At 40.7% G+C, this 25626-nt stretch overlaps 1 protein-coding gene across 2 annotated transcripts in view; it reads right to left on the bottom strand.

The window, feature by feature from the left end:
- Positions 1-1608: 1608 nt before the first annotated feature.
- Positions 1609-25626, bottom strand: part of HIBADH (3-hydroxyisobutyrate dehydrogenase) — a 116673-nt gene continuing 92655 nt past the window's right edge. For both annotated transcript variants that reach the window (XM_061587618.1, XM_061587619.1), the window contains exons 7-8: positions 8235-8391; positions 1609-4183 (exon numbers count right to left, since the gene is read on the bottom strand). In XM_061587618.1, the coding sequence (XP_061443602.1) occupies positions 4025-4183; positions 8235-8391 (316 nt within the window). In that variant the 3' untranslated portion in view covers positions 1609-4024. The remainder of the gene's footprint in view (positions 4184-8234; positions 8392-25626) is intronic.

Here is a 25626-nt window from a genome sequence, read left to right as displayed (position 1 = left end):
AGGCCTAGTTATGGTGTTCTCTTCCATTTTGGTTTTTTTGGGGAGGTGGATTGGGGTCACACTTGTGCCCAATCTCTGCTAGTTAATCTCTTGGATTTCTCCAGCTCTCTGTTTTGTCCCTGAAGACATATTAAAATAGCTTCACAATGTGGATCAGTAAATGACCTATTAGAACAATGTGATGGTTCTGTCTATACTCTTTCCCCATATCTATGTCCCACCTCCTTTCTTTTTATACACACCATCTGATTCCACATCCCACCTGGTTGTCAGTTCTTTTCCCCCTTCAGTCTTACAACATTCCATGCTGCTGAATTCTTATGGAGCCAATTTGGTATTTTTTTTAAAAAAAAACCCTCCTTAGAGGGGTTTTCCCTTTAAAGATTTAATTCCAAAATGTGGGATTACCATATGGTGAGGTTTGGGCTCCAGTATGGAAAGTCTTGAATTGGAAATAGCGGGATAGATTGTGGTGATGATATGCAAAGAGAGCAGAAGAAATGGGGGCAAATCTCAGAATTACTTGAGAGTGAAAGAACAGTGCTAGCAAAATAAACCCAGGTAGTTCAAGCAAGCAAGCTATGCTATAGATTTTAGCACAAAGCAAAAACTCTTGTTAACCTCTGCAAAACTTTCCTACACCTGTAGTCCCTGATAAAATGTTACCAGGCTACATATCTGTTTATGGACACACACACAGCAGAAAAATGATGAAAAAAGTTTGTGTACACAGAAATCCAGACAAAATATTGTGTGCCCGAATGCTAATCTTATTGAAATCTCCCACTCCTTCTTTTATCAAATGAGTTACTCATTTGCCTGTGCAGATATTCTTCTCCATATTTTCCTAAACAGGGCTGAGAATGGCATTGTGATTGCAGCCCCCCCCCATGTGCGTGAAGTCTGATGTGCATAGGCTAGAATTGCATGACCTCTATGCTGCTAAAAAAGCAGTGTACAGATCACACCATTTGTACCTACATGTGGAGGTAATAGCCAATGTCTAGACTATAGGTATAGAAAGGTTTGCAATTGTGGCCCCCCACACAGAAATGTGTAGAGAAGAATACAAACTTCTATCTGCAGAAGGCTACTCTATGCTAAAAAAGTGTAACTATTTCTATTTACTGCTGAATAGCTGCTGTGATTCAGCAGTTGGTGAGCTGACCTTTATCTGTTGTGTTATCAGATAAATTTTGCAAATGCTATGGGATCTGTTATATAAAATGATATTTATGCTCATTTATTCCCAACTCAGGGGTAAAGCCTGGTGTCTGATAGACTATATAGTTACCTCACGAACAGCCTGTCTTCCTGGGACCTTGGCTCAGCAAACCTCAACATTTAACAAGCAGACATAACTAATTATCTCTGACCCCTAAAGAGAAGGAAGGTTCTAGGTCACAGTTATGGAGAATGGGGAATAGCAGTCTTCTCTTTATGTTTATCTACAAAGGGATTCTATTAAAAATCTGTTAGCAGATTTTATGCTGTAGTATTAAATTAAATAATACCTTGGTTCAAGCTATTGTACAGGCCAAGATTTTTCATAGGAATGACTCTTATATCTTTAACAAACCCTTTTCACAAATAAAGCACACAGTAATATTTCTATCTATCTTTATCTTTTCTTTTTAAAAAAAGTTACTTTCATTCAGGTTTGCCAACCAATCAGAGAAATATCTAGATTTTGTGTCGTGGTGGTCAGTTAAGTGCTAACTTCACAATTCATTTTTGCTTAAGGACCAATTGCTGAACTGATGAGAACACTGGCTTTAAACACACACACACACACACACACTTCCAGTGTTCATAGTTGTGGAGAGAATCTTAAACCATAAACACTCCAAAGCATGAAAGCAGGTTTGTTCCATCTATTTATCTTCTATTTTTCATTTCATTATATTCTATTTTATACCAGACTCATGATTTGAACATGCAGGTTTGTTAGACTGTTTTACCAACCATTAGCAGAGATATATATATTAGACTGTTTATGCGTCCATGTGATCAACTCAACAAAGTGTCTTAGGACTCCCCCTCTCGCCCTGTAAAATGGAAAATACAATACAACAGTCTCTACATTATGAGCCACAGTTTGAAAAAGCACACATGCCTCTGATTTTTCTGAGAGTTAGCTGTCCAGCAAAACAGTTTATGGGTTAGTGAAACATTATATACTTTCCCCTGTGTTTCATTTTAAACTGCTCTCATGTCATATCCACAAATTGCTTTTACAAAAATAGGAGAGTTCAGTAGTGGCAGTTGCTGAAGAAGAAAAGCAGGGACAAAAAATGCATGTATGAGTACCCCATAATAGTAAACATTTGTGCTAGGCTATCATCCTGCAATGCTATCCTCCCATTAATATAAGACCCGTGAAACATGTTTTGAGATGACATGCTGGGTACAGCAGTTGGAATAACACTTTCCCAAGCACTTACTTGTTTACGCAGCAAAAAAAATACAGTTTTAACACCTGACTGTATTCAAAACTTACTTTCAGTGGAACTTTCTTCCACATAACCTGTTGAGGTCTGAGATATTAAAACTAGGAGAAAGCCCCACTGAACTCAACAGAACTTGCTTTGGAGTAGACATATAATATTGTCCAGTGAATGAGCTAAATTGATGAAAACATACGAATACTGACCCTACTCAACATAACTAATGGGAATAATCCAATATATACGTACATACAATAATCATATTTTATGGCAATGCAGCATTAGGGTTAAACATGTATAAGGGATCCAGCAGACACATACAAACATGAACTTAATGGTCCATAGCTCATTGAAGCCAATGGTAAATCTCCACTTGGTCTCTACCATTAAGCATAGAGGTGTGTGTACCTAACAGCAAAGCAAAATTACATAATGATTGTTAGGTCTCATGCATGGATAGTTTTTCTCCCTCCCACCCACAGCCAAAAACTGGGGAAATAGCCAGTTCTGATTAACATTTAATAGGTTCAGAGGGTTCCTTCATGTAAAAAATACAAAGTATACCCACAAGTTATGATGCAGAAAGATTAACAGGGTTTACGTGCACTGGATTGTGGTTCTCAATGTTAAAGGATGTGGACTGCATTCTAAACCAGGGAAACTTTAACGAATATAGCCATCTATAGATCTGTACACACTTTGCACATCTATGCAAGACAGGTTTTGGATTCCCTTTATATATATGTTTTCAAATGCATCTTTACTGTTATTTGTGTGCACCGAATCCAAAAATTATGAGGGAAACCAAATATAAAAACAACAAACAGTTTTAGTGACCATTCACCATCTTGGATTTTATTTGATTTCAAAGTAATGGGGTTTATTTATTTAGCTTTATAATAATGTGGGATATACCCAAAGCAATGTGTATCAGTGAGGTTAGTAGACATGAGCCTTTTGAAAATATGTGAAAAGGGTAAATATATATAATTAGATTAGCAAAGAATAGTATTAAACACACACGGAGTATTATTTTAACTACCATTTAAAACCATATAAGCAGCAGCTTTCCAATAACCTGCAAACATCTTCTAACATACCTTTCCACCACTAAAGTCATGAGAAATCCACCAGTTATAATTAGGCCAATGCTAGATTTAAAAAAAATCAGGAAAATTCTTCACAGCAATAATTTTTTTTAAGTTGAAATTGTTTGTTATTTAGATAGGAAGCTCAGAATCAGTCCCTTCAGTCACAGGTAACATTTGCACGGTTTAGAAACCATGCTGTCAGTTTTGTGTACATATATACTGGATTTTGTTGAAACCCAATTATAGTTCTTTCTTTAAGTAAATTATGTATTGTTAAACAAGCTTAACCCCCCCCCCAAAACCATTTCTCATAATCTTTCAATATATTAGACAATACATCCTGGCATCTGCTGTGACTGAGCAGATAGAGGTGGGCAAGATCATGACTCATGATCTTTTATTAGACCCATGTATTTAATTAGTAACCGACAAGAAGGCTCCAAAGGCAGTTTGGATTCTAACAGTGTCCACTGTCAAAAAGGGATTTCACAAGGTCTCCTCTTCACGCAGGAATTGGAATACAGATGAGAAGTCTTTCTGGGCGTAGCCTTTGGCACACATGATCCTGTAGATCTGATGAGCTATAGAGCCTAGAGGGACTGGTGACTTGGTGCTGGTAGCAGAAACCTGGGCTAAACCAAGATCCTGAAAACAAAACAAAATTGGGGATGGAGGGTGGGGGCAGGGAGAAGAAAGGACAAGAATCAAAAACAATGGTTGGCTTATCAGAAGAATCACAGTTCTGTCAGAAACCAAATGTTCCTCAGGAAAGGGCTGTAGCTTGTTTTATATGCAAAGGTCCCAGTTTGATTCCTGGTACAGTGAAGGAAATCCCAGGCAGATGTTGCTGGTCCATTGAAGAGTCTACACTGTACACAATGCTGAGCTGGATGGACCAATAGTCTGATTCTGTATAAGGGAGCTTGCTATGTTCCTAACTAATAAAACTGTGAGGTGGGGCTGCAAGATGCAACCTGGGTTCTATCTTAGTACATTCACCCATCCCTTCTGTCACTTCAATGTTTTAGAAGTTAAAATTCCTGTCTTGGACCTTATTGTTTGTTTGGAAATATAAAATTTGCCTTGGGAAGAATAGTTGAACTGGTGGCTATTAGCTTGAGGTTGCAATCCTTAAGGGGAAGGGAGAGGAACCGAAGGTGGACAAGCTGCCACATCTACCCATCCTGCCAAGCTTTTGGCAACAGGACAAAAGAGAGGGCAGGGCATGGCAGTGCTCTTGTGCTCCTCCTTCCTCTTCTGGGTTTTTGCTTTTGGTTGTACCATTTTCCTGCCATTGGCAACAATTTTCACTTTTAGCAATGTCAGTGAGGCTTGTTCTGTGGAGATTACAGGTCTCCTGCAGGTGGAGGTCTCCCTTCCTAAGGGCAGAGCCCACTCTCTGACCCTGGAGAGGGATATCTGCTCTATCCTATAGACCAGACACAGGGAACCCCCAGTCTGTGGGCCAAATCAAGCCTGCTAAAGATCCCAATTTGGCCACTGGCTGTTTCCCACCAGTATACTCAACCTGCCCCATGCCAATGTCAGGTGTGGGGCAGGTAAAACAGTTGCTCCCAGTTGTTCTTCTGCAAGCAGGGCTTAAATTTGGCACCTTTTAAATCCAAGAACCCTGAGGTGGAGCCCATCCCTGCTGAATGCAAACCCTGCTGGGATCAGAATTTTCCTTTGCAGCCCCAGCTTAAATTAAATCCAGGGCTCAAAGGATGAATTGGGAGCACACTTAGTAGTACACTCCTAATTCTTCCTTTGAAGTTGATTCATCCAGCATCATCTGATTTCAAGTGATTTACAGTTGGCCAGCCCTGTCCACTTGCCAAAAGTGGGTGACAAATGATAAGTCAATTCCCCATCCCTGCTAGAGCCCCCGAAACAACTTCTCAGGGTTCTGTAAGGTTATTGATTCTTGTCTTGTCTACTGGCTTTTAGGTAAATGTGGGATCAGTCAGGGTGAGAGCCGTGGGGAGCATCATCTGATTTCAAGTGATTTACAGTTGGCCAGCCCTGTCCACTTGCCAAAAGTGGGTGACAAATGATAAGTCAATTCCCCATCCCTGCTAGAGCCCCTGAAACAACTTCTCAGGGTTCTGTAAGGTTATTGATTCTTGTCTTGTCTACTGGCTTTTAGGTAAATGTGGGATCAGTCAGGGTGAGAGCCGTGGGGAGGGACTAAGGAGGCCTAGCCCCTTCAGGATAATTCCAGGGCCTTCCCTGAACTATTAGCTTTTAATTTTTAAAAATATATATATTAAAAGTCTTTAGCCATGGTACTTGTGGAGACATGAGGAAAGAGTACAGACAGTATTCTGTCTAATTGCTCAGTAAGCGAGTAAGTGCCATTGAACACTATGGGTGTTACATCTGAGAACTAGGATTGTGCTGCACAAAATAAAGTTGCTCTTATTATCAAGTGCTCTGGTCAGCTAGTGTAAAGGGATGAATTGACAAGCAGTAGGCCCTTATTCTCAAAATTATTTACTTTATTTAATGCAACTTAACTTTAAATATATTAGACTACCTATATTTTTGTTCTGCAAGAATCCACTGATTCCTTACATTTCAGCAACATGGATGGTGAAGGAAAGGATGTATTGCAAAAGTACAGATGGTCCATCTGATAATATTCACCACATTTTTAAGATTCATAATGTTTACTGAATTGTGTAATGTTTTTATTTGGTTCCATTTAAATTTATACCTCCTAAAGAGGCAAAGGCTGTGCCTGGATTCACACAAGCACTAAGTTGCTACTTGGACTGATGGCCATCTCGTGTAGTAAAAGCAAGCCTGGAAAAAATAGCTAAGATAATCAACACATCTCCAAAGGAAAGCAATGTTACAGACAACTGTTTAGTCCTAGCTTCACACTACTTCAGTGTGAATCTTCCCAATCAACCACCATCCTAACTCTTAACTTTCTTTTTTCGGGGAAGGTAGTTGAACAGATGGTTGTTCTACAGCAGAGGGAGGCAATCTTTTTCCTGCTGAGAGCAGCATCTGTTTGAGGGTAATCCATCAAGGGCTGTGTACTGGTGGTAGGCAAGTTTGGAGTCAAAAGTGGGCAGAGCCAGAGCCAAAAATGGATAGGGCCACCCCTCTTTTCTCTTTTTGCCACACCTTCCTTTTCATCCACATGAAATTAGCCCAAGGGCTGCATGTAGTCTGTGGGCCACAGACTGCCCACCTGTCCCTACCCCTGCTCTACAATTTCTATCCGAGGAGGGCAAAGAACCTGCCTTTGGGATTTTAGGCAACAGTCTCTAGCAACAGGGCAAACTGCACCTGACTATTCCAAATCCCAAAGAATTTAAGCAGGTGCAGGGTTGAGATGAGATAAATATCTGCAGGTCAGATGTTCAGAAACATGGGCAGTGTAGCCAAAAGAGTTCCAAACAGTGGCCTCCCATTGAGTCCTCACAACAGCTGCTCAAGATGAGCAGCTAAGGAGGCTCAGGAAGCTATATAGGAGAGGTGACATTTTTTAAAAAAATGTTTGAGGCTATGGAACACTTGCCTTTGTGGATCTAGGCTTTAAGCATTTATTAGGTTTTATGTGTTATAATTTTATATACTATTTCTACTTCATGCTTAAAAAAACACCAAAAAAAATTTGCAGGACATATTACAAACAAAGTGTTAAAAGACAAGAACATTTATAATAATATAAAATGAAACCATCTAAAAGCAGCAGCATCTCTTAAATGGTCAATGTAAAATCATAAGAAGAAATAAAGATTAATTAAAAGGCATGAAAAAATAAAAAGGCTTCACCAGATGCTGAAATGACATCAGCTGGGGTGCTACAACAGTGATATTTTATCTCAGTTTTCTGTGAAAGGTTGGCTCTAATTTTTAATCTGCTTTATAATACACATGTTTATGTGTTACATTTTAATTACAGTAATACCTCAGTTAACAAAGTAGATGCATTCCTGGACATTATTTCTTTAACAGAAACTTTGGTACCAGAAGTAGGAATAATATGCAATGAATAGGGATAAGTTCCCACACCTGCTCATAGATGGTGGGGGCAGCTTCAACAGGGGCTTTAAAGGGTGCCTACCTGGCACCCATCCACTCCCCCTCCTCTGAATCATATTGGATCCTTCCCTTCCCAGCCCTGGGAGAAAGCAAGAGATCTCTTTAATGCAAAGCAAAAATACATGCTGCTCAGTTTCAACTTAAAGCAAAGGCACAGGCTGGAAAGTTTATCCATAGAAAAGCAGACACAGGCTAGTCAATTTCACCTTAAAGCACAGGTACAGGCTTGAAAGTTTATTCATGGCAAAGCAAATCTTTTCAGTTTCACCTTAAAAAAAGCCTTCCTTAAAAGGAGCTCCCTTCCTGGAGGATTCCATGCCTGAGGTATTACTGTAGTTGTTTTTATGTGCTTTTTACCATGCTGTTATCTTTCCCCAAACCTTTAGAATGGAGATGGGCTATACATAAAAAGGAATATGCATATAGTTATTGCTACTGTGAACTGATTTTGTGTTTTCTGGTGTCATGAAGAAAATTTTGTACGTGAAAATCTGACATGCTGTTAAAATCCATTTGAACAACCTAGGATGATCAGAAGAAGGCACTGAATTTTTAAAAAAATCTGTCCCTCAAGAAGAAAGAGAGTAACATTTCTACACAAGCACATTTATGTTTTTCTATACAAGGATAGACATACCTTGGCCATGAGGGTTGTTCCAAAGCCACCTTGATAATTGTTAGCTGAAGGCACCCCTTCCATTACTCCCGGCACAGGATTATAAGTATCGCTTGACCAACAACGGCCTGAGCTCATATTTAGGATTTTGGCTAGCAGCTTTGGGTCAAGCCCTAACCTGTCAAAGGTCAAAAGAAGAGAAGTGTTCATGTCAAAATGCACATGTCATGGGTGACTTATTTTTATCTGTTAGGCCCATGTTGTCATTTCTTTACTTTTATTCTAAGACTTGAAAAATGATCCAGAGCACTGATAAAAAGAGAGGGAGACCCTTCCTTAAATTAAAGGTCATCAACTCTTTGCATGCAAATAAAAAAAAAGTCCCTCCAGAACCAGTGACTCTCTATGGTGCTTCTTTATAAAAATATAATATATTTTTAAATTCAAATGATGTTCTTGAAAATGGGGTGAACCATCCCAAAACTGAACCATAAATGCTCAATCAAAGGTATGGATGCTATACACTACAGCATTGGTAATAAGGCTAAGATCTTTTCCATAAAGGACATTATACTATTGCACCATTCTTTTTATTAAATCTTTATTACAGTCTCTTGCTCAAGAGGCAGGACTACACAGCACTGTGACATATGCTCTCTATCTATTCAGAGACATGCATTATAGTTCCGGGTCAATTGCTGAGAAGGTTACTGATCCTGATAAAACAAAGCTTGTCCAAGCAGAAACATCATTTGTTCTATTGCCATCACAGAGTTGAAGAAAGAAACCACTATGCAGTTGATGATAGTCTTTAAAACATATTGAAATATATTTTAATACTGCAAGCCTTTTAAAAAAAAATCTGGTATGTTCTTGTGGTTGTTGCTATCAAGCCGCAAGGTGTGCTTTTATTGCAGTTATACTGGCAACTATAACCAGAAACAACAGCTTTTAAAAAGCATAAATGCTAGCTATGTAAAAAGGAGATTTACAGAGATTTGAATGATAAGAGAAAGAAACATAAGTTTTAGAAAAGCGAAAATGTAGTTTTACTACAACAGCTTAATCAGAAAAATAAGAGCAAGGGAAAGATAACTTTTTATAACATGGATTCCCTGAAAGTGTAAACCTCTCTGGAAGTACTCTTTTTGGTAGCAGCATTTAACAAGCACTCTGGTTTGCAAAATCTTACCTGGCCACTATTTTGCTTGTAATAAACAGTAGTGTTTTCCTTGGTGTAAAAAGTCGGGAAAGAAACCAGTTATTCATGTCTGTAGCATGCCATATAAGAAACAGTAAAGCTCAAGTACTAGACTCTAGAGCAATTTAATCTGTCTACACTAGGGATGGGATCTGTTGGCTACTGCTGGTTCGAAAGCATTCTGGTGACCTAACAGGCCGGTATTGATTTGGGTTTGTTCTTTTCCACTAGCTGCTGCTTTTACTGAACCATTTCTCCCCTTATAAAAAGATTGATATTAATATTGATATTTTGAAAGGAAATATCAATAAAATATCACTCTTAATATTGATCTTTTAGAGGTACTTTTTAAAAAAACTGTTTTTGAAAATAGCTGTGGAAAATCGCTACACAAAAATCCAATCCACAACAATAGAGAATAAGCCAATTAATTAAAATTTTTGCACCAAATCTGAATTGGGCAGAATTCTAGTACATCCCTAATTTACACACACACACAAAATTCCTTTGCATTTATAAATCTTCAGGCTCTGATCCAATTTTCAATTATTCCTTCTAGCAGTTTAATATTTTTAAAAGCTTGCTATCACTGTGCCCCCAATTAACAGTATTATTCTTTTTATAACAATTGTACATCACCCTTTCATACTGAATAAAATCAGGGTGTTTTACAAAATTTAAAATAAAAGTACAAAAGTACAATAAAACAAAACTGGCAAAAACAGCAGAATAAAAGTATTGATAATAAAAGCCCCTTCAGATGGTAAAAACCCTTAGGAAGTAAAAAGGTCTTTGGCACTAGGTGATACTCTCTGGGGAGATAAATTCACAGATGTGGTGCCACAACAGATCCTTTTCACAGTTGCCATCCACCTCACCTCAGATAGCAGAGGTACTCAGAGAAGGTTTTCTGAAGATGACCTCAGTGCACAGGAAGCAGAATTCCTTCAGAGATGCTCTATCTCCAAACCACACAGGGCTTTAAAAGGTAAGCACCAGCACATTGAACTGTGCTCAGAAGCAGACTGGAAGCCAGCACAGCTCTTCTGCAAAGGCAAAATATCCCAACATCCAGCCCAAGTACTGCTAACTAGTCTCCAATCTAAAGACTGATCCAGTATCACATGGAAGATGCCGTGTCCATCTTCCCCTTTTTAATACAGGAGCATCTGTTAACAACATCTCATGCATTGGTTTATTTTTCATTGCACTCCATGCAGGTACACTTCAAGCAACTCGCTAAGAAAAACAACAACACACAGCCATAGTTGTTGATAACTCAGTGGATCATATATTGGAATGTAAATTAGTACTACATGGAAAATTATAAAGTACCACGAAGTTTCATTCACTCAAAACTCTCATTAGCAAATTCAGTATTTGATATACCATCTCTAGACCAGAACGTCTTTGTTATAGAAAGGGGTATATTGCACATTTGAAGTTTACTGATAATTTCCAAGGAGATTTATTCTAGAGAAGTATCCATCGGCAGAATGGGAAGGAAGTCAATTTTGGGCAATTTCTGGTGCCCTCCAGATATAACTTCCTCAGCTCAACATGACTAGGGTTGATGGGAGCTCAAGACCACAACATTGGTTGGGTACCATGTTGGCTATCCCTGTTCTAGACAAACTCAATGCATTCCCACAACTGGATTTTAAAAGAAAACATAAAAAAGACATCCCAAATTTCAAAATTATGCACTCTCACACACTACGTGGTTTTCTTCAAGCTACTCAAGATCCTTTTTCCTCATCCTTCCCCCTTTTTATCCCTTGCAGCAAGTATATCCTTAAAAGGAGCAAGTTGGAGGTGCTTTGCATTTCATCTGAGATTCACCTACTGGTGCGTAGATAACTGACAGCTAAAATTAGACACGTATTAAAATCAGTTACCGAAGAAGTCCTCTGCCTTCCACAGTGCCCAAAGCTTGTAATGGTCTGAAAAGCGGGTAGAATATACAGTAATTGTCATTCAGTAAGAGTCTATCCTAGAAAGTCATGCTTCAATGGAGAAGACAGAGTTTCCATTTGAAATCAACAAATTAATCCAAGACAGGTATCTGAAAGGGCAAGTTTAATAGGAAGCAGCTACTGGGCTCTCAACCATGATAAAATGTTATTGCTGTTTCCCTGTAAATTGGCTCGGAACATATGATACTTTCTGCATAAGAGCTTTATAGCTGTTCAAGAGATATACTGCTCAAGCTATCAAAACGATGACAGTCTGTCAGGCCCCATAATAACTTGCCACCGGACATAGCAAGAGGATGTGCATGCACACATGCATTTACAATTGCCAAGGAGTTCCATATTTTGGGCAGGGGGTAGGGAGAGTAAAAAAAGTATCATATTGTTTTTGCAGCATCCTGTCAATAATTGCAGCAGATAACCCACACACAAACCCTTAAAATTTCAAAAGCTTGCAGGGAGTTCAGGATCACTGAAGTACAAACAGGTCTATTTGTTTATTTTTAAGATGAAGTTTAAAACTTTCGTTAACTTCTAACTAGTAAAACTTCTGAATTTTATCATGTTGTTATAACCTCACAGGTAATTAGAGAAAATGTTCTTATTGTCATCCATAGACTTTTGCTTTACATTTGGTCTACAGTATGGAGCAAGTATACATAACCATATTCCTAGCTAGGTTATTTTTGGTTATCTCCTGGTAGCCAGGAGCAGTGAGTGGAAACTTCTTCATGTATACTTTAAAGGACTACTTGATCCCACAGCATATAGCCCATGGAAAATTTCCTCGTAACTCATGGGGAAAAGATTTTCCAGTAGAGCAGAGGTAGAGTTAAAAATAAAAAGTATATAGGTGGAAGAGACCTTTCATTTGAGAATTGTTTCTTAGTCTCTCTTTGCGCTTCCACTTGACACACATGAAAAGGAACTAAAAAGATGAAAGAGCACTTTTCAAAAATGGTTAAAAATGTATTATTACATTTATGTCATGCCTGTCCTGCAAAGGGCTCCAGCTGGAACACATGGTTCTCTCCCTCCCAAGTTCATCCTCACAACAACCCTATGTGGGCGGGTAAGTTAGGCTGAGAAAAGGTGACTGGTCCAAGGTCACCCAGTGAGCTTCATGGCTGAGCAGGGATTTGAACCCAAGTCATAATCCAGCACTCTAACCACAGCACCTACATTCTAAGTTGTCTGCTGAAGGATCTAACTGCAACTCTATAGCCTATGTGGTTTAGCAGTTAGAGCAGAGGTAGCTAATGTGATGCTTTTTAGATATTGTTGGACTACAACTCCCATCATCCTTGACCACTGGCCATGCTGGCTGGGACTGATGGGAGCTGGGAATCCAATGCTATCTGGAGGGCAGCACGTTGGCTACCCTGGGGTTAGAATTATGGCTAGGACTAGAGATGAAAATGGAAATGGACTGCCTTCAAGTCGATCCTGACTTATGGCGACCTTATGAATAGGGTTTTCATGATAAACGGTATTCAGAGGTGGTTAACCATTGCCTTCCTCTGAGAGGCAATGACTGGCCCAAGGTCACCCGGTGAGCTTCATGACTGTGTGGGGATTCAAACCCTGGTCTCCCAGGTTGTAGTCCAGCACCTTAACCACTACACCACACTGGCTCTCAGGACTGGAGATACCCAGGTTCAAAACCCTGCTTAGCCATGAAGGTCACTGGGTAATTTTGGCCCAGTCACTCCCTCTCAACCTGTCCTAACTTACAAGGCTGTAGTGAGGATATAACGGTAGGAGAACCACATAACACTGCCTTGATCTCCTTGGGTGAAAGGTGGAATATAAATATAATAAATAAAAATATGTAAACACAACTTGAAATATCTAGGACGTGTGTATTAGCATAGAAAAAATGAAATCATTTTGTTGTTGTTATGTGCCTTCAAGTTGATTACAACTTATGGCAACCCTATGAATCAGTGACCTCCAATAGCATCTATGATAAACCACCCTGTTCAGATCTTATAAGTTCAGGTCTATGGCTTCCTTTATGGAATAAATCCATCTCTTGTTTGGTCTTCCTCTTTTTCTACTCCCTTTTGTTTTTTCTAGCATTATTGTCTTTTCTAGTGAATCATGTCTTCTCATTATGAATCCAAAGTATGATAACCTCAGTTTCATCATTTTAGCTTCTAGTGATAGTTCTAGTTTAATTTGTTGTTAACACCCAATTATTTGTTTTTTTCGGGGTCCGTGGTATCAACAAAGCTCTTCTTCAACACCACATTCAAATGAGTTGATTTTTCTCTTACTCACTTTTTTCACTGTCCAACTTTCACAATCCATACATAGAGATTGGGAATACCATGGTTGAATGATCCCGAATTTAGTGTGCAGTGATACATCTTTGCATTTGAGGACCTTTTCTAGTCCTCTCATAGCTGCCCTCCCCAGTCCTAGCCTTCTTCTGATTTCTTGACTATTGTCTCCAGTTTGGTTAATGACTGTGCCAAGGTATTGATAATCCTTGACAAGTTCTATGTCCTCATTGTCAGTTACATAAATCTTCTGTTGTCATTATGTTAGTCTTCTTGATATTCAGCTGTAGTCCTGCTTTTGTGCTTTCCTCTTTAGCTTTTATCAGCATTCGTTTCAAATCATTACTGGTTTCTGCTAGTAGTATGGTATCGTCTGCATATCTTAAATTATTGATATTTCTTCCTCCAGTTTTCACACCTCCTTCATCTTGGTCCAATCCCGCTTTCCATATGATATGTTTTGCATATAGATTAATCAAGTAGGGTGATAAAATACACCCCTGTCTCACACCCTTTCTGATGGGGAACCAATCTGTTTCTCCATATTCTGTCCTTACAGTAGCCTCTTGTCCAGAGTATAGGTTGTTCATCAGGACAATCAGATGCTGTGGCACCCCCATTTCCTTTAAAGAATTCCATAGTTTTTCATGTGATCATTAATATCATTTTTATTTACAATGTTTGGCTTATGAGTTTTGGAAATAGAACTTTAGCTTGATTGTTTTGCAGTTTTACCATTAACATAAACTTAATTAAGTTGTACCATTTTTAAAGAAATATCCAGTGTGCATTATTGTATTCTGTAGAGCTCTGCTAAATAATTGCATCAATTACTATGCCACCAATGAGAAATAAAGAAAACCTTCCTGTGTTACAATTTTTTCAGCTAGAGAGGAACTCCAGAGAGTTGGAACATTTGGCCCATAGTCATATGGGATAGTTTCAATAAAGGAGAAACCTCAGGCAGGGGAGACACCACCATCTCCCAAGGATGTGGTTGAAATATACAAAGACACTTAACCAGCCATAATTCTTAGCTGCTTAGTAGCTGAAATACTGGAAGATATTGTTGAGATCTCTTAGATTTGGAAGTACTGTCAGGGATAAGCAACCACACAGATAATCAGGCAATCATCTAAAGAGTTCCAATATTGCTGGCATAGTTTCATTTCTTGCCAATCTTTCAGTGGAACAATAATATTCTAAAATTTTCAAAGACCAGACTTTTAAACACAGCTTGGAAAAGTTACTTTTTTGACTACAACTCCCATCAGCCTCAGCCAGCATGGCCACTGAACTGGGCTGATGGGAGTTGTAGTTCAAAAAAGTAACTTTTCCAAGCTCTGCTTTTAAAGACATTCCTCAGATTGTATGCATCCCATCTAATGAATCCTTAGTACCACAAACACCATTAAAAAAAATACTAAGATGTGCTATATGAAGAAATTGACATTACTACCTAAGTCAGGGGTGGACCAACTTTGACAGGTGTGTGGAGCAAACTACCAGTCAATCAGATGGCATCACTGCAATGTTGTATGACTGACAGCTGGTTTGCCCCACCCATCTGTCAAAATTCCTTGCACTTGAAAAGCCCACCCCATGCTGATCCTTTTGGAGGTCAAAGGGATCACAGTGGGGTGGGCTTTCCAAGTCTCCCCCTGCCTCCTCTTTTCAAGTTCCACAATCAAAGCTTGAAAGCACAGGACGCGGGGAGGCTTGAAAAGCCCATCCTGCACTAATCCCTTCAACCTCCAAAAAGGATCAGCACAGGGCAGATTTTCCAAAAAACTGATTCTGTCCTTACCTAAGTACTCAGTAATATCTAAAACATTGCATTGTACAGAGTTATTAGGCACCTTCATTCTGTAAAATAGCTGGTTTCAAAACAACACATTGATGTCCAGTTATATAGGAATTATAGCTTTTTAGAGACATCTGGATTTGAAAGTCAGTCTTCATCAAGCACTATCCAGTCCAACTGAATTCAATGGGGATAACTCCCAGGCAAGCGTATGCAGGATTGCAACCTTTGCTCTTTCCCACATTATATTTTATCCTGTCCTTCCCTTAAAGGTGGAAGGTTCCCCTGTCTCCCACATAACCACCCTATAATGTAGATTAGAAAGAGAAAACAATTGGTCCAATCAATAAGCTTTGTTGCACAGTAGAGATCTGAACCCGGGTGTCTTCAGTTTAAGTCCATACTTTAGCTCAGCTTTCCCCAACCTGGTGATTTCCAGATGCTTTGGACTATAAATCTCCAGCCCCAGTCAGTGTGGTCAATCATCAGGGATAATGGGAGTTGTAGTCCAAACAGGTTGGAGCACCAGATTGGGGGAGGCTGCTTTAGCCACAATAACACACTGAGTCAAATGCCACTTTCTTCACAGAGCAGTGTATAAGGAAGGTGATATTTCTGGTTATTACTGTTAGGATTAGGTAGTTGGACTGCTCAAATGGGTGGTAAATAATCTGAAAAGCACTTCAAAAGTTTGCTGTTGAATAATACAGACATTTATATTTACAGACATGCCGATATGTGACAGAACCAGAAGGCAAGAGACATGAAGGCAAGACTACTAGCTATAATCTTGTTTCTTTTGTTGTTGTTATATGCCTTCATGTTGTTTATGACTTATGGTGACCCTATGAATCAGCAACCTCCAAGAGCATCTATGATAAACCATCCTGTTCAGATCTTGTAAGTTCAGGTCTGTGGCTTCCTTTATGGAATAAATCCATCTCTTGTTTGGCCTTCCTCTTTTTCTACTCCCTTCTGTTTTTCACGGCATTATTGTCTTTTCTAGTGAATCATGTCTTCTCATGATGTGTCCAAAGTACGATAACCTCAGTTTCATCATTTTAGATTCTAGTGATTTCAGGTTCTTGTTTCCTAGGGACAAGAAAACCAAGAACTAACAGAACTAAAGGAGCTGTCTCTCTAAGCAATTCACCAAACAATCTAGAAGAGAGCAATGATTGTGAACGATCAAGGCCACACAAAGGAAGTGCTGCAATTCAAACAGCAGCATGCCTGTGATCATTTATGCACCCAGAGTGAAGAATATGTTAAGACCTTTTTATTAGGACTGAGCTGAATATTTTGATATCAAAAATTACCCATTTGACTCACTCTAGTTTCAACAGCTTACTCTCGAGTAGGAACCATTTATTGCTTTAACTATAAGGCACATACTAAACAGGACCAGCATCCTTCTAGATTGCACTTCATAGATTTACAAAGCTATATTAGAATATGTTGCACTGAGTAAATCTTCCTGTTCCATGAATGTCATATGTCTCAAATATCCATGGAATTGTCATAGATTGCAAACTTTTTTCTTACATATTTATCTTCTTGCATATTTATAAATAATGGCTTGGATTCAAATTGCATGTGCAGTGTTACCATTATATGTTGGAGAATTTTCAGCTACCCCTTCCAGGACTTGCAGCACCCTTCCTCTCCTGAATATCCCCCAGCCCCATGAAGTGCAGCAGCTCCACCACGCCCCCCCCCCGGACATATGAAAGCACTTTTTACTTGGTACACCGTGTGTGTGCTGGATCCCTGCCATAACATATTATTTCTACATATTTTATATATCTAGAAATATACACTAGAAATGTACACTAGTACATACCCTTTACATCCTTTCTTTTTTTTCTTAAAAATGCAAGCCACTAAATACAGGCTTGTTAGCTAAGAAAGGATTTGTGCACAACCATGTGAAAACCATTTACAAGTCCTATCTTCAAACCTGAATAATCTGCTACTCCAGTATTTGGAATGAAGAATCCCAAAAACTTCTAAGAAAAGATTCTAAAAAGAAATAGTCTCATGCTTCAATTAAACATTCTAGTGTCATAAACAGAATATCAATGTAGTCACATCATGATAACATATTTGTCTGGGGAGAATTTACTACAGAGGATTTTCTACTTGCTGATACAATTTTCTTTTTCAACCCAGCAAAAGCTCTATAAATTGTAAATGCTATATGTATTTTATTAGAGAACAATTCTGTCACTTCAAAAAGCACACTTGTCAGCCCCGAAGAAATTGATAGCAGACACATTCATTTTTAGTGGTTCCAAGCTACTTGAAGAATGTGTTTAAGTTTTTACTCGCAGCTATTCATGGGCAAGAAACTATGCTGCTCTTATTTTGCTAGTAAAGAACAGTGCTGCAAATTTAAGACTATGGTAATTTCAAAGAGTCAGAAGAAAATTCAATTTGAGTTGCAGACTCTGTATGCATAGTTTTCCCATACTGTTTTTGGAACAGCAGAGTTCCTTGTCATCCAGAACTGTTTCTTTTGCACAACTGGCAATCTGAAAACACTCCCAGAGTAAGTCAGGGGGTTTACAGTAAATGAGAAAATAATGCTGTTTCAATATAACATACCAATGTAGAAGTAATGTTGAAGAGTGTAACGGAGTAGTAGAAAGGAGCAGAAAAAATAGTGCAGGACAGATGTTTAAATTTCCCAGCCTATGTCACTGTTTCATATACACAGGCACACACTCATGCATTTCGTAATGGGAGAATGGATGTGTCAATACCCGATACTCTGGATGGAAGCCAATCCTTCACAACATAGGGTCACTTCATACACTGTATGTCAGTTCTTTTGTGGAAGTAGTCTCCATGTAGAAAAAGTTGTTTACTGTGATGTCCAAAGTGCTATTAATACATTTTTTGATCCTATACACACATTAGAGATCCTTCAACAAGTGTGCATGGCTGTATTCCATTCCCCTTTGAAACTGGCCTAATTTTTGCATTCATTTTTTTCCTAGCCAAGAAACCAACATGCAAAGTTCATAACACTTATGGGATTTTTTAAAGCAGCAATATCAACTTTCATTAACAGACATAACTTCTAAACAGCAAAATGAATTGCCAAGTGCTCCCACAGAACTGTGACAGTTCTTTGTGTAGTTTTGCTACACAACAGAACATAACGATTTCTGAATATACACACAATTAGGCAGGGCAGATGAAAACATTCCTCAATGATTTAGTAGCCAACGATGGAACAAAACATGGCCTATCTTGTGCTATATGTTAATAAGACCTGTTAATAGTTCCAAAGGACAATGGCCAAAATCCAGGGAGTGTTCACGGCAAAAACATCTAGGGCTTGACCACTGTTGGCTATGAAATGGTTTTCACATGCGGATTGCTCCCTTCTGTGGCCAACAGCAGGACCTCATTGCATCCATAGTGGTAAAAAGTTTTAGAATGGAAAATAAAAATTAATGAAAGACAGCTAATACCACTTTGAATATTAAGGAGACTTTATATGAATTGTTTTCTGGAGGGAGAAAACTTGTGTGCATTCTTGTAAAATGGATAGAGTCATCGTTCAGTGGTAAAGAACATGCTTTGCATGGAAAAGATTCCTGTTTCAATCCTGGCATCTCCAACAGGGCCAGGAAAGATTCCTGTCTGAAACCTTGGAGAACCGCTGCTAATCAATGTGGGGAACTGGCAGCCTGCAGGCCAGATTTGGCCCACATGATGGCCTTTTGTAGCGGCCTACCAGCCTCTTCAGCTCCCAATCGTATTTCAGCTTCCATGCTGTGCAGTATGAAAGGGGTTCCCTTTCTCACTGCACAGCACATAAATACTTCAAACTGCCCAATGTCTTTTTGGGCAGTTTGTAGCATTTTCTCTGCTGCATGGTGAGAAAGATAGCTCTTTTCACATCTGCAGGACAGAAGCCAAGCAATCTGCCTGAGGAGGAGGAGATTCTTCGCCTTGTCTTTGGTCAGATCACAACACTGTGTGTGTGCATGTACGTGCATGAGATGGTCTCACCTACTTTTGCTTTGGCTGTGACTACTGCTGGCATGCTCCCTCCCTGAGGTTTGGCTACAAGGGCATGTGGCCCTCAGGCTTAAAAAGTTTCCCCACACTGGTGTAGATAATACTGACCTAGACAGACTAATGGTCTCTTTCAGTATAAGCTAGCTTCCAACATTTCCAAATGACAAAGTTACACATGAAAATGATATCCATCAGCATAAAATATAACCTCACTGCTTTCTATAAGACTTTGCTCACATACCTCTGCTCCATTAGCAGTTGCATTCACTGCAGCGCTGTTAAAGAACTCTTTCAGACTAATTCTATGCCTATCGGATACGCTTTAAGTTGAATTTCTGCACTGAGCAGGAGGTTGGACTCGATGGCCTTATCAGCCCCTTCTTTTCACCATTTCACATTCTTTAAAGTAGCAATACTTTTGCTTTTATTCAGTCTGACAACCTGAGTAGATTATGGAATAGCCCAGGAGAGGCAGATAATTTAGACTGTAGGCAATGCTACATTGCTAGTGATGTGGGGTATTGTCTCACAGAATCCCCTAAACCTGGCAACAATGAAAGCACTCAGAAAAGAATCTGAATTCACACCACCATCTCAGGGAAAAATCTACACACCTTAATCTGGAATATGAAAACCCAAAGATCTTTGCATACTACAGGGGCTGCAAACACCAATTAGGGTTGTATACCATTATGGTGCCTGATATTTCAGGCTACTGGATTTTTTTTATAACAGAAAATGTGAATTTCTGCTTGAACTAAATACAATTAATTCATAGGTGACTGATTTTTCATTAAGCAAACCATGACTTAAAACTGACTATGATGCAGCTTTACAGTCCTCAATTACATTAGTATACCACCTTATGGGTTTTATTATGGCTTGTTAAAGATACGCTTCTCTATCTTACAGATGCTCAATTTTAAAATGTAAATGGTAGAGGATATTGATAAACCAATTAGCACTGATGCAAAGCAAATTCCTCTTTTATCTCAATTACAACATGACAACTTAATAGGTCAAAATAGTCTAACATCTGAGACAAGGGCAATTCAATAAAACAACTGCATCTTGATATGGTAATTAAGAGGAAATGTGACTCCATTATCCTGCCTTTTGAATACATGTGTGTGCAAGTGTTAATATACATTTGCAAGTATATATACAGCTTTGTACACACTTAGTGTTTCTTATTCTGTAATAATACCAAAACATAGATTTATTATTTATGTTCAGGACCCACAAAAATTTATAGCATGCATAGTTTCTAGAGAGCAACTGAAAGGACAAATCTAAAGCCATGTGGTCAAAGTTATTTCAACTCATGCTATTTAAACTTACACTCAACACACACAGTAGATGGGATCAAAATTGCCAACCATTCCAATGTTAAATTAAATGTCTGATGTCTTTAAGAAAGTACATTGGTACAGAAAACATGTAGACCATAAAATCATTAATACTTTGCCAGGGAATTTATTAACAACAAAAATCTCTATCTTTGGGTAACTCAATAAAGGCCAGTCCACTTAGGAGCTGGATGTGAGGGTTTGTACTTGGTGTTGGGTGGCAGAGACAGAACAGAGGTCTTGTTGGTGTACCATCCACCCTGCTCCTTGGAGGAAGGAGACTGTCTAGACCCATTTCAATCTGGCTTCAGGACCACTTTTGACACTGGAATAGCCTTGTCTGCCCTGATTGATTAGTTAGGAGAGAGACAGGGGAAGTGCAACTCAAGTGGTTCCCCTCAGTCTCTCAGTGACTTTTGACACCACTGAACACGGCGTCCTTCTGAAACAACTCAGGATGGGAATTGCAGGTGCTATATTACAGTGGTTCTGCTCCTATGAGCAGGGTCATCACTTGAAAGCAGTACTAAGAGATTGCTGCTTAACCCCATGGGTTTTGAGTTGTGGGATTCTACAAAAGTCCATTCTGTCTCCTGTGCTATCTGAAATCTATACAAACCAATGGGAGCTGTCATCCAGGAATTTGGAGCACAATGCCCTCAGTATGCTGATGGCACACAACTCTACCTCTCCATTCCATATGAATTAGGAAAGGCTGTGAAGGTGTTAGACTGGTGTCTGTGAGCAGTGAAGGGCTGGATGAGGGCTAATAAACTGAGGCTGAATCTTGGTAAGATGGAGGTGCTGTGGGTGGAAATTAGGTGTACAATCTGTTCTGGGATCTGTTCAGGCTCCCCCTGAAGGAACAGGCTCATAGTCTGGGAGTACACCTGGATTCCAACTTGGCACTGGACTCTCAAGTGATTTCTGTAGCTAGGAGTGCTGATGCCCAGCTTAGGCTGATTCACCAGCTATGGCTATTCCTGGACTAATTGCCTGGCCTCAGCTGTCCATGGTCTAGTAATCTCCCATTTAAGACTACTGGAATGTGCTCTACGTGGAACTGCTCTTGAAGATGGTCTGGAGGCTGCAGCTAGTGCAGTATGTGTCTGCTAGGTTAGTCAGTGAGACAGTCGAATGGGACCACATGCCACTGCTCCTGAAAGCTCTGCACTGGCTGCCAGTGAGCTAATAAGTCCAATTCAAGTGGTTAGTGCTAGCATACAAAGCCCTAAATGGCTTGGGACCCATATACTTAAAGGAGCAAGTTCTCTATTATTAGCCATCATAGGACCTATGATCATCAGGAGAGGCCCTCTTGGAAGTACTGCCTCTGGCTGCTGTTCAGTTGGCGTTCACCCGTGACAGGGCCTTCTCAGGAATGGAATAGTGAGGTGTGTCTATCTCCCTCATTACTGACTATTTACAAGATTTTCCTTCCAGATCGGGTCCTGGTCGAGGGCCCTGTCGACACAGAGGGGCCCTTCGTTAGGCTGGGAGAGTAGCGCTTCCCTGCCACAGATTGCAGGGAGGGAGCTTCAGGCTGCCTGCCCATTCACTTGCTCCACCTACATCTCTCCTGTCTTCTGCTGCTGCGTGCGCAGGGCTGCCATCAACCAAGATGGTGACAGAGGCTTCTTTAATGGGCTGATGCCCCTACCGCCATCTTGGTTGATGGCAGGCATGTGCACGCACGTAGCGTACCGTGCATGTGTGCCATCAACCAAGATGGCGGTGGGAGCATCAGCCCCTTAGGGAAGCCTCTTCCGCCATCTTAGTTGATGGTAGCCCTGCACACACAGCGCGCACAGCAGTAGAAGACAGGAGAGTGGTAGGTGGAACAGGCAGGAGCTGATGCCCAAGGATCCAGTCATGTCTGGCACCTGCCCTGATACTCAGAATGCCAGGAGGTCTCTCATTTCTAGAGACTCCTGGTGAGCCTCACTCTCAGACTGAGTTTGGAGTTCTTGTTATCAGGGGATCTCTACCTCACTAAAATTCCTTCCCCCCGCCCAAGCTAGTACTGTACAGTAGTACTGTACAGTTTTTTGGCATTCCGCTAATACGGCACCAGCAGGGCAATCAGCTGGAGTGGGGGCTGGAGCTCCCCGTGCTCCAGCTGAACTCACCGGAGGAGGGGAAGATCAGCTGTAGCGCGCTACAGCTGATCTTCTCCTCCTCAGGGGTGATCATGCTGGAGGAGAAAAAGATCAGCTGTAGTGCGCTACAGCTTATCTTCCCCTCCTCTGGCGAGATCAGCTGAATTGAGCTGGGCTGGGCGGGTGGCAAGCCCACAGCCAGGCTGGGGCTATAACTGCCGACGAAGGTGTGATGGGGCTGGCTGCACTCCTGCTGGGCTCCGTCACCGGGGCAGCGGCGCTGCTCCTGGGTAACTGGGGCCTGGCCCTGCTGTCGGGGCTGCTGCTGCTCTCGGCTATTAGGGGAGGCACGGTTTGGCTGGCGCTGCGTCCACTACATATTCTGCGGGCCCTGAATAACGTGGGCTACCTGCCGGAGGACAGCTGGAGCTGCGCCCAGGCCGCCCACTGCATATGCAGGAGCCAGCACACTGGGCAGCTGCTGCCCATCTACCCCAACGGCTGGTTCCGCCTGCTGCAGTCAGCCCAGCTGGCCGTTGGGGAGGTGCGCAACGTGGTGGCGCTGGATGAGTGGAGGCATTAGGGCAGGGAGGTGAGCATGGGCAGAGTTCTGTGCCCTTCCCTTTCGGGTTGAGCCAGCTGGTGGCACATTGCCAGCCTCCTTTCTCACGGGGTGGGGGCTGCCGGAGGCAGCGAGGCTCCTTGTGTGTGTGTGCATGCACCGGATGGAAAGCCCTCCCTGGCAAGGAACCCCGCAGGTGAAAAAGCTAGTGCAGCAGGCAGGAAGAGTCTCTGGCAGCGCTCTCTCTGAAACGCTGGATTTTTATATGCAGGGGAGTCTTTTTCTGCTTTCCTGTCCCAGAGTAGATAGCATTCAGCTGAATGACCAGACCCCCATTCCAGCTGATCGCGCAGGAGGAGGGGAAGATCAGCTGTAGCGCACTACAGCTGATCGTCTCCTATTCCACACGATCAGCGGGTTAGGTTCCAGACCCCTGTGCTACAGCTGATCCGCTTTTCGGCGGTTTTTGCTTTTCGGTGGGCGTCTGGAACCTAACCTGTCGTATGAGTGGGGCCCTACTGTATTACTTAACATACTTCTAGCCCAGCTCCTGTGTCTTGCCTGCTCTGCTCTAGTTCACCCCTGAGATGGTTTATGTCATCCCTCAGAATTCCTTTATTTATCCCTCTAACCTGCCAGAGGTCCCTTTGGGGCAAGGCTTGCCCAGGTACATCAATTTTCCTGCCTCCCTCCCCCCCCCATTGTCTCTGTGCCAACCTTGCTTTCTCCGTCTTTACACTACCTCTTTTATCTCTGTTTATCTTCATGGCCTTTGTTTATGTTTGCTCCTTTGCCCCCAGCCACCCCCTTCTTCCCAGCTATCCAAGTTTCTCTCTGGAAATGTTCAGCTTTACTTACGCTCTCTGATGATGTCTTAAGTTCTCCTGGTCCCTTTCCTTGCTTAATGTCCCAAAGACCTTCTCCACCTGCCGCTCTACATGCTTTGTCTTTATCTAGCTGCCAGTCAGATGTCTCCGCTTTTTCTGCAATGTGGTTCTGCACTGCTCCCTTCAAGTCTCAACACCAGGCATTTGATGGCTGACAGATACTGGCCATGGCAACTTTGTCATTAGTAACTATGACTCTCCCGATATGAACCGGCCCGTACACTACGTTCCACAACGAAGGCCCTCCTCCGGGCCCCGACTCATAGGGAGGCCCGGAGGGTGGTGACAAGATCTAGGGCCTTCTCGGTGGTGGCCCCCAAATTGTGGAACAGTCTCCCCGTGGAGGTGCGCTTGGCACCAACGCTGTTTTCTTTTCGGCGCCAAGTGAAAACCTTTCTTTTCACCGAAGCATTTTAATTTAGTTTAACTTAAATTTATACAAATTGTTGTAATTGATTTTTGATTGTTTTTATGTTCTGTGGTATTGTATTATGATTTTACTGTACTTTGTTCACCGCCCAGAGAGCTATTGCTAGTCGGGCGGTTTATAAGGTTAATTAATAAATAATAAAATAATATGAGGGTTTGATTGATTTTAAATGTTTTTAGACGTTCTAAATGTCGTAAATATGTCTTTATTTTATTTTAAATTGTATTGGTTTATCATTTTGATGCTTGCCATCCTGGGCTCCTTTGGGAGGAAGGGCAGGATACAAATTTAATAAATTTATTAAAGTGGCTGACAATTACATTTTTAAAAGGAAAAGATAGGGCATCACTTTTTTCCTTTTAACTCACATCTATCAAATTTGCAGCCTAAGATTGCTCAGAGCATGCTAGCCATGTACTTTGACTCCATTAGGTGCTTGATAAACCTTGGTTTGACAGTCTAAGTGCACACAAAAATGTTTATAAAGTAAATGTGGATCACAATACATGGCTGAAATGCTGACAATTTAAAAAAGAACAATAGGCAAGCCATAAGTTCTGAAATGTATGCCCCCCCCCAAAAAAGAGTTCAACACAATAAATAACAACAGTAATAATAATTTTAAAAGAACAAATGAAAAGCCAGGATAGATGTTGAAGATGTCTGAAAGGCAAATTGCTTTAAATCATCCCACACTTCAATTCTGATTTTTTAATGCTCTTGTTTTTGTAGCCAAATAATTTAGAGTTTGCAGAAGTACATGAAATCCAAAGAAAAAAAACTAGAAA

This window comes from Rhineura floridana, chromosome 10 (assembly GCF_030035675.1).
Source record: "Rhineura floridana isolate rRhiFlo1 chromosome 10, rRhiFlo1.hap2, whole genome shotgun sequence".
Lineage (NCBI taxonomy): Eukaryota > Metazoa > Chordata > Lepidosauria > Squamata > Rhineuridae > Rhineura > Rhineura floridana.
Note: the sequence above shows the minus strand (reverse complement) of the source record. Positions and strands in the feature narration are given on the sequence as shown.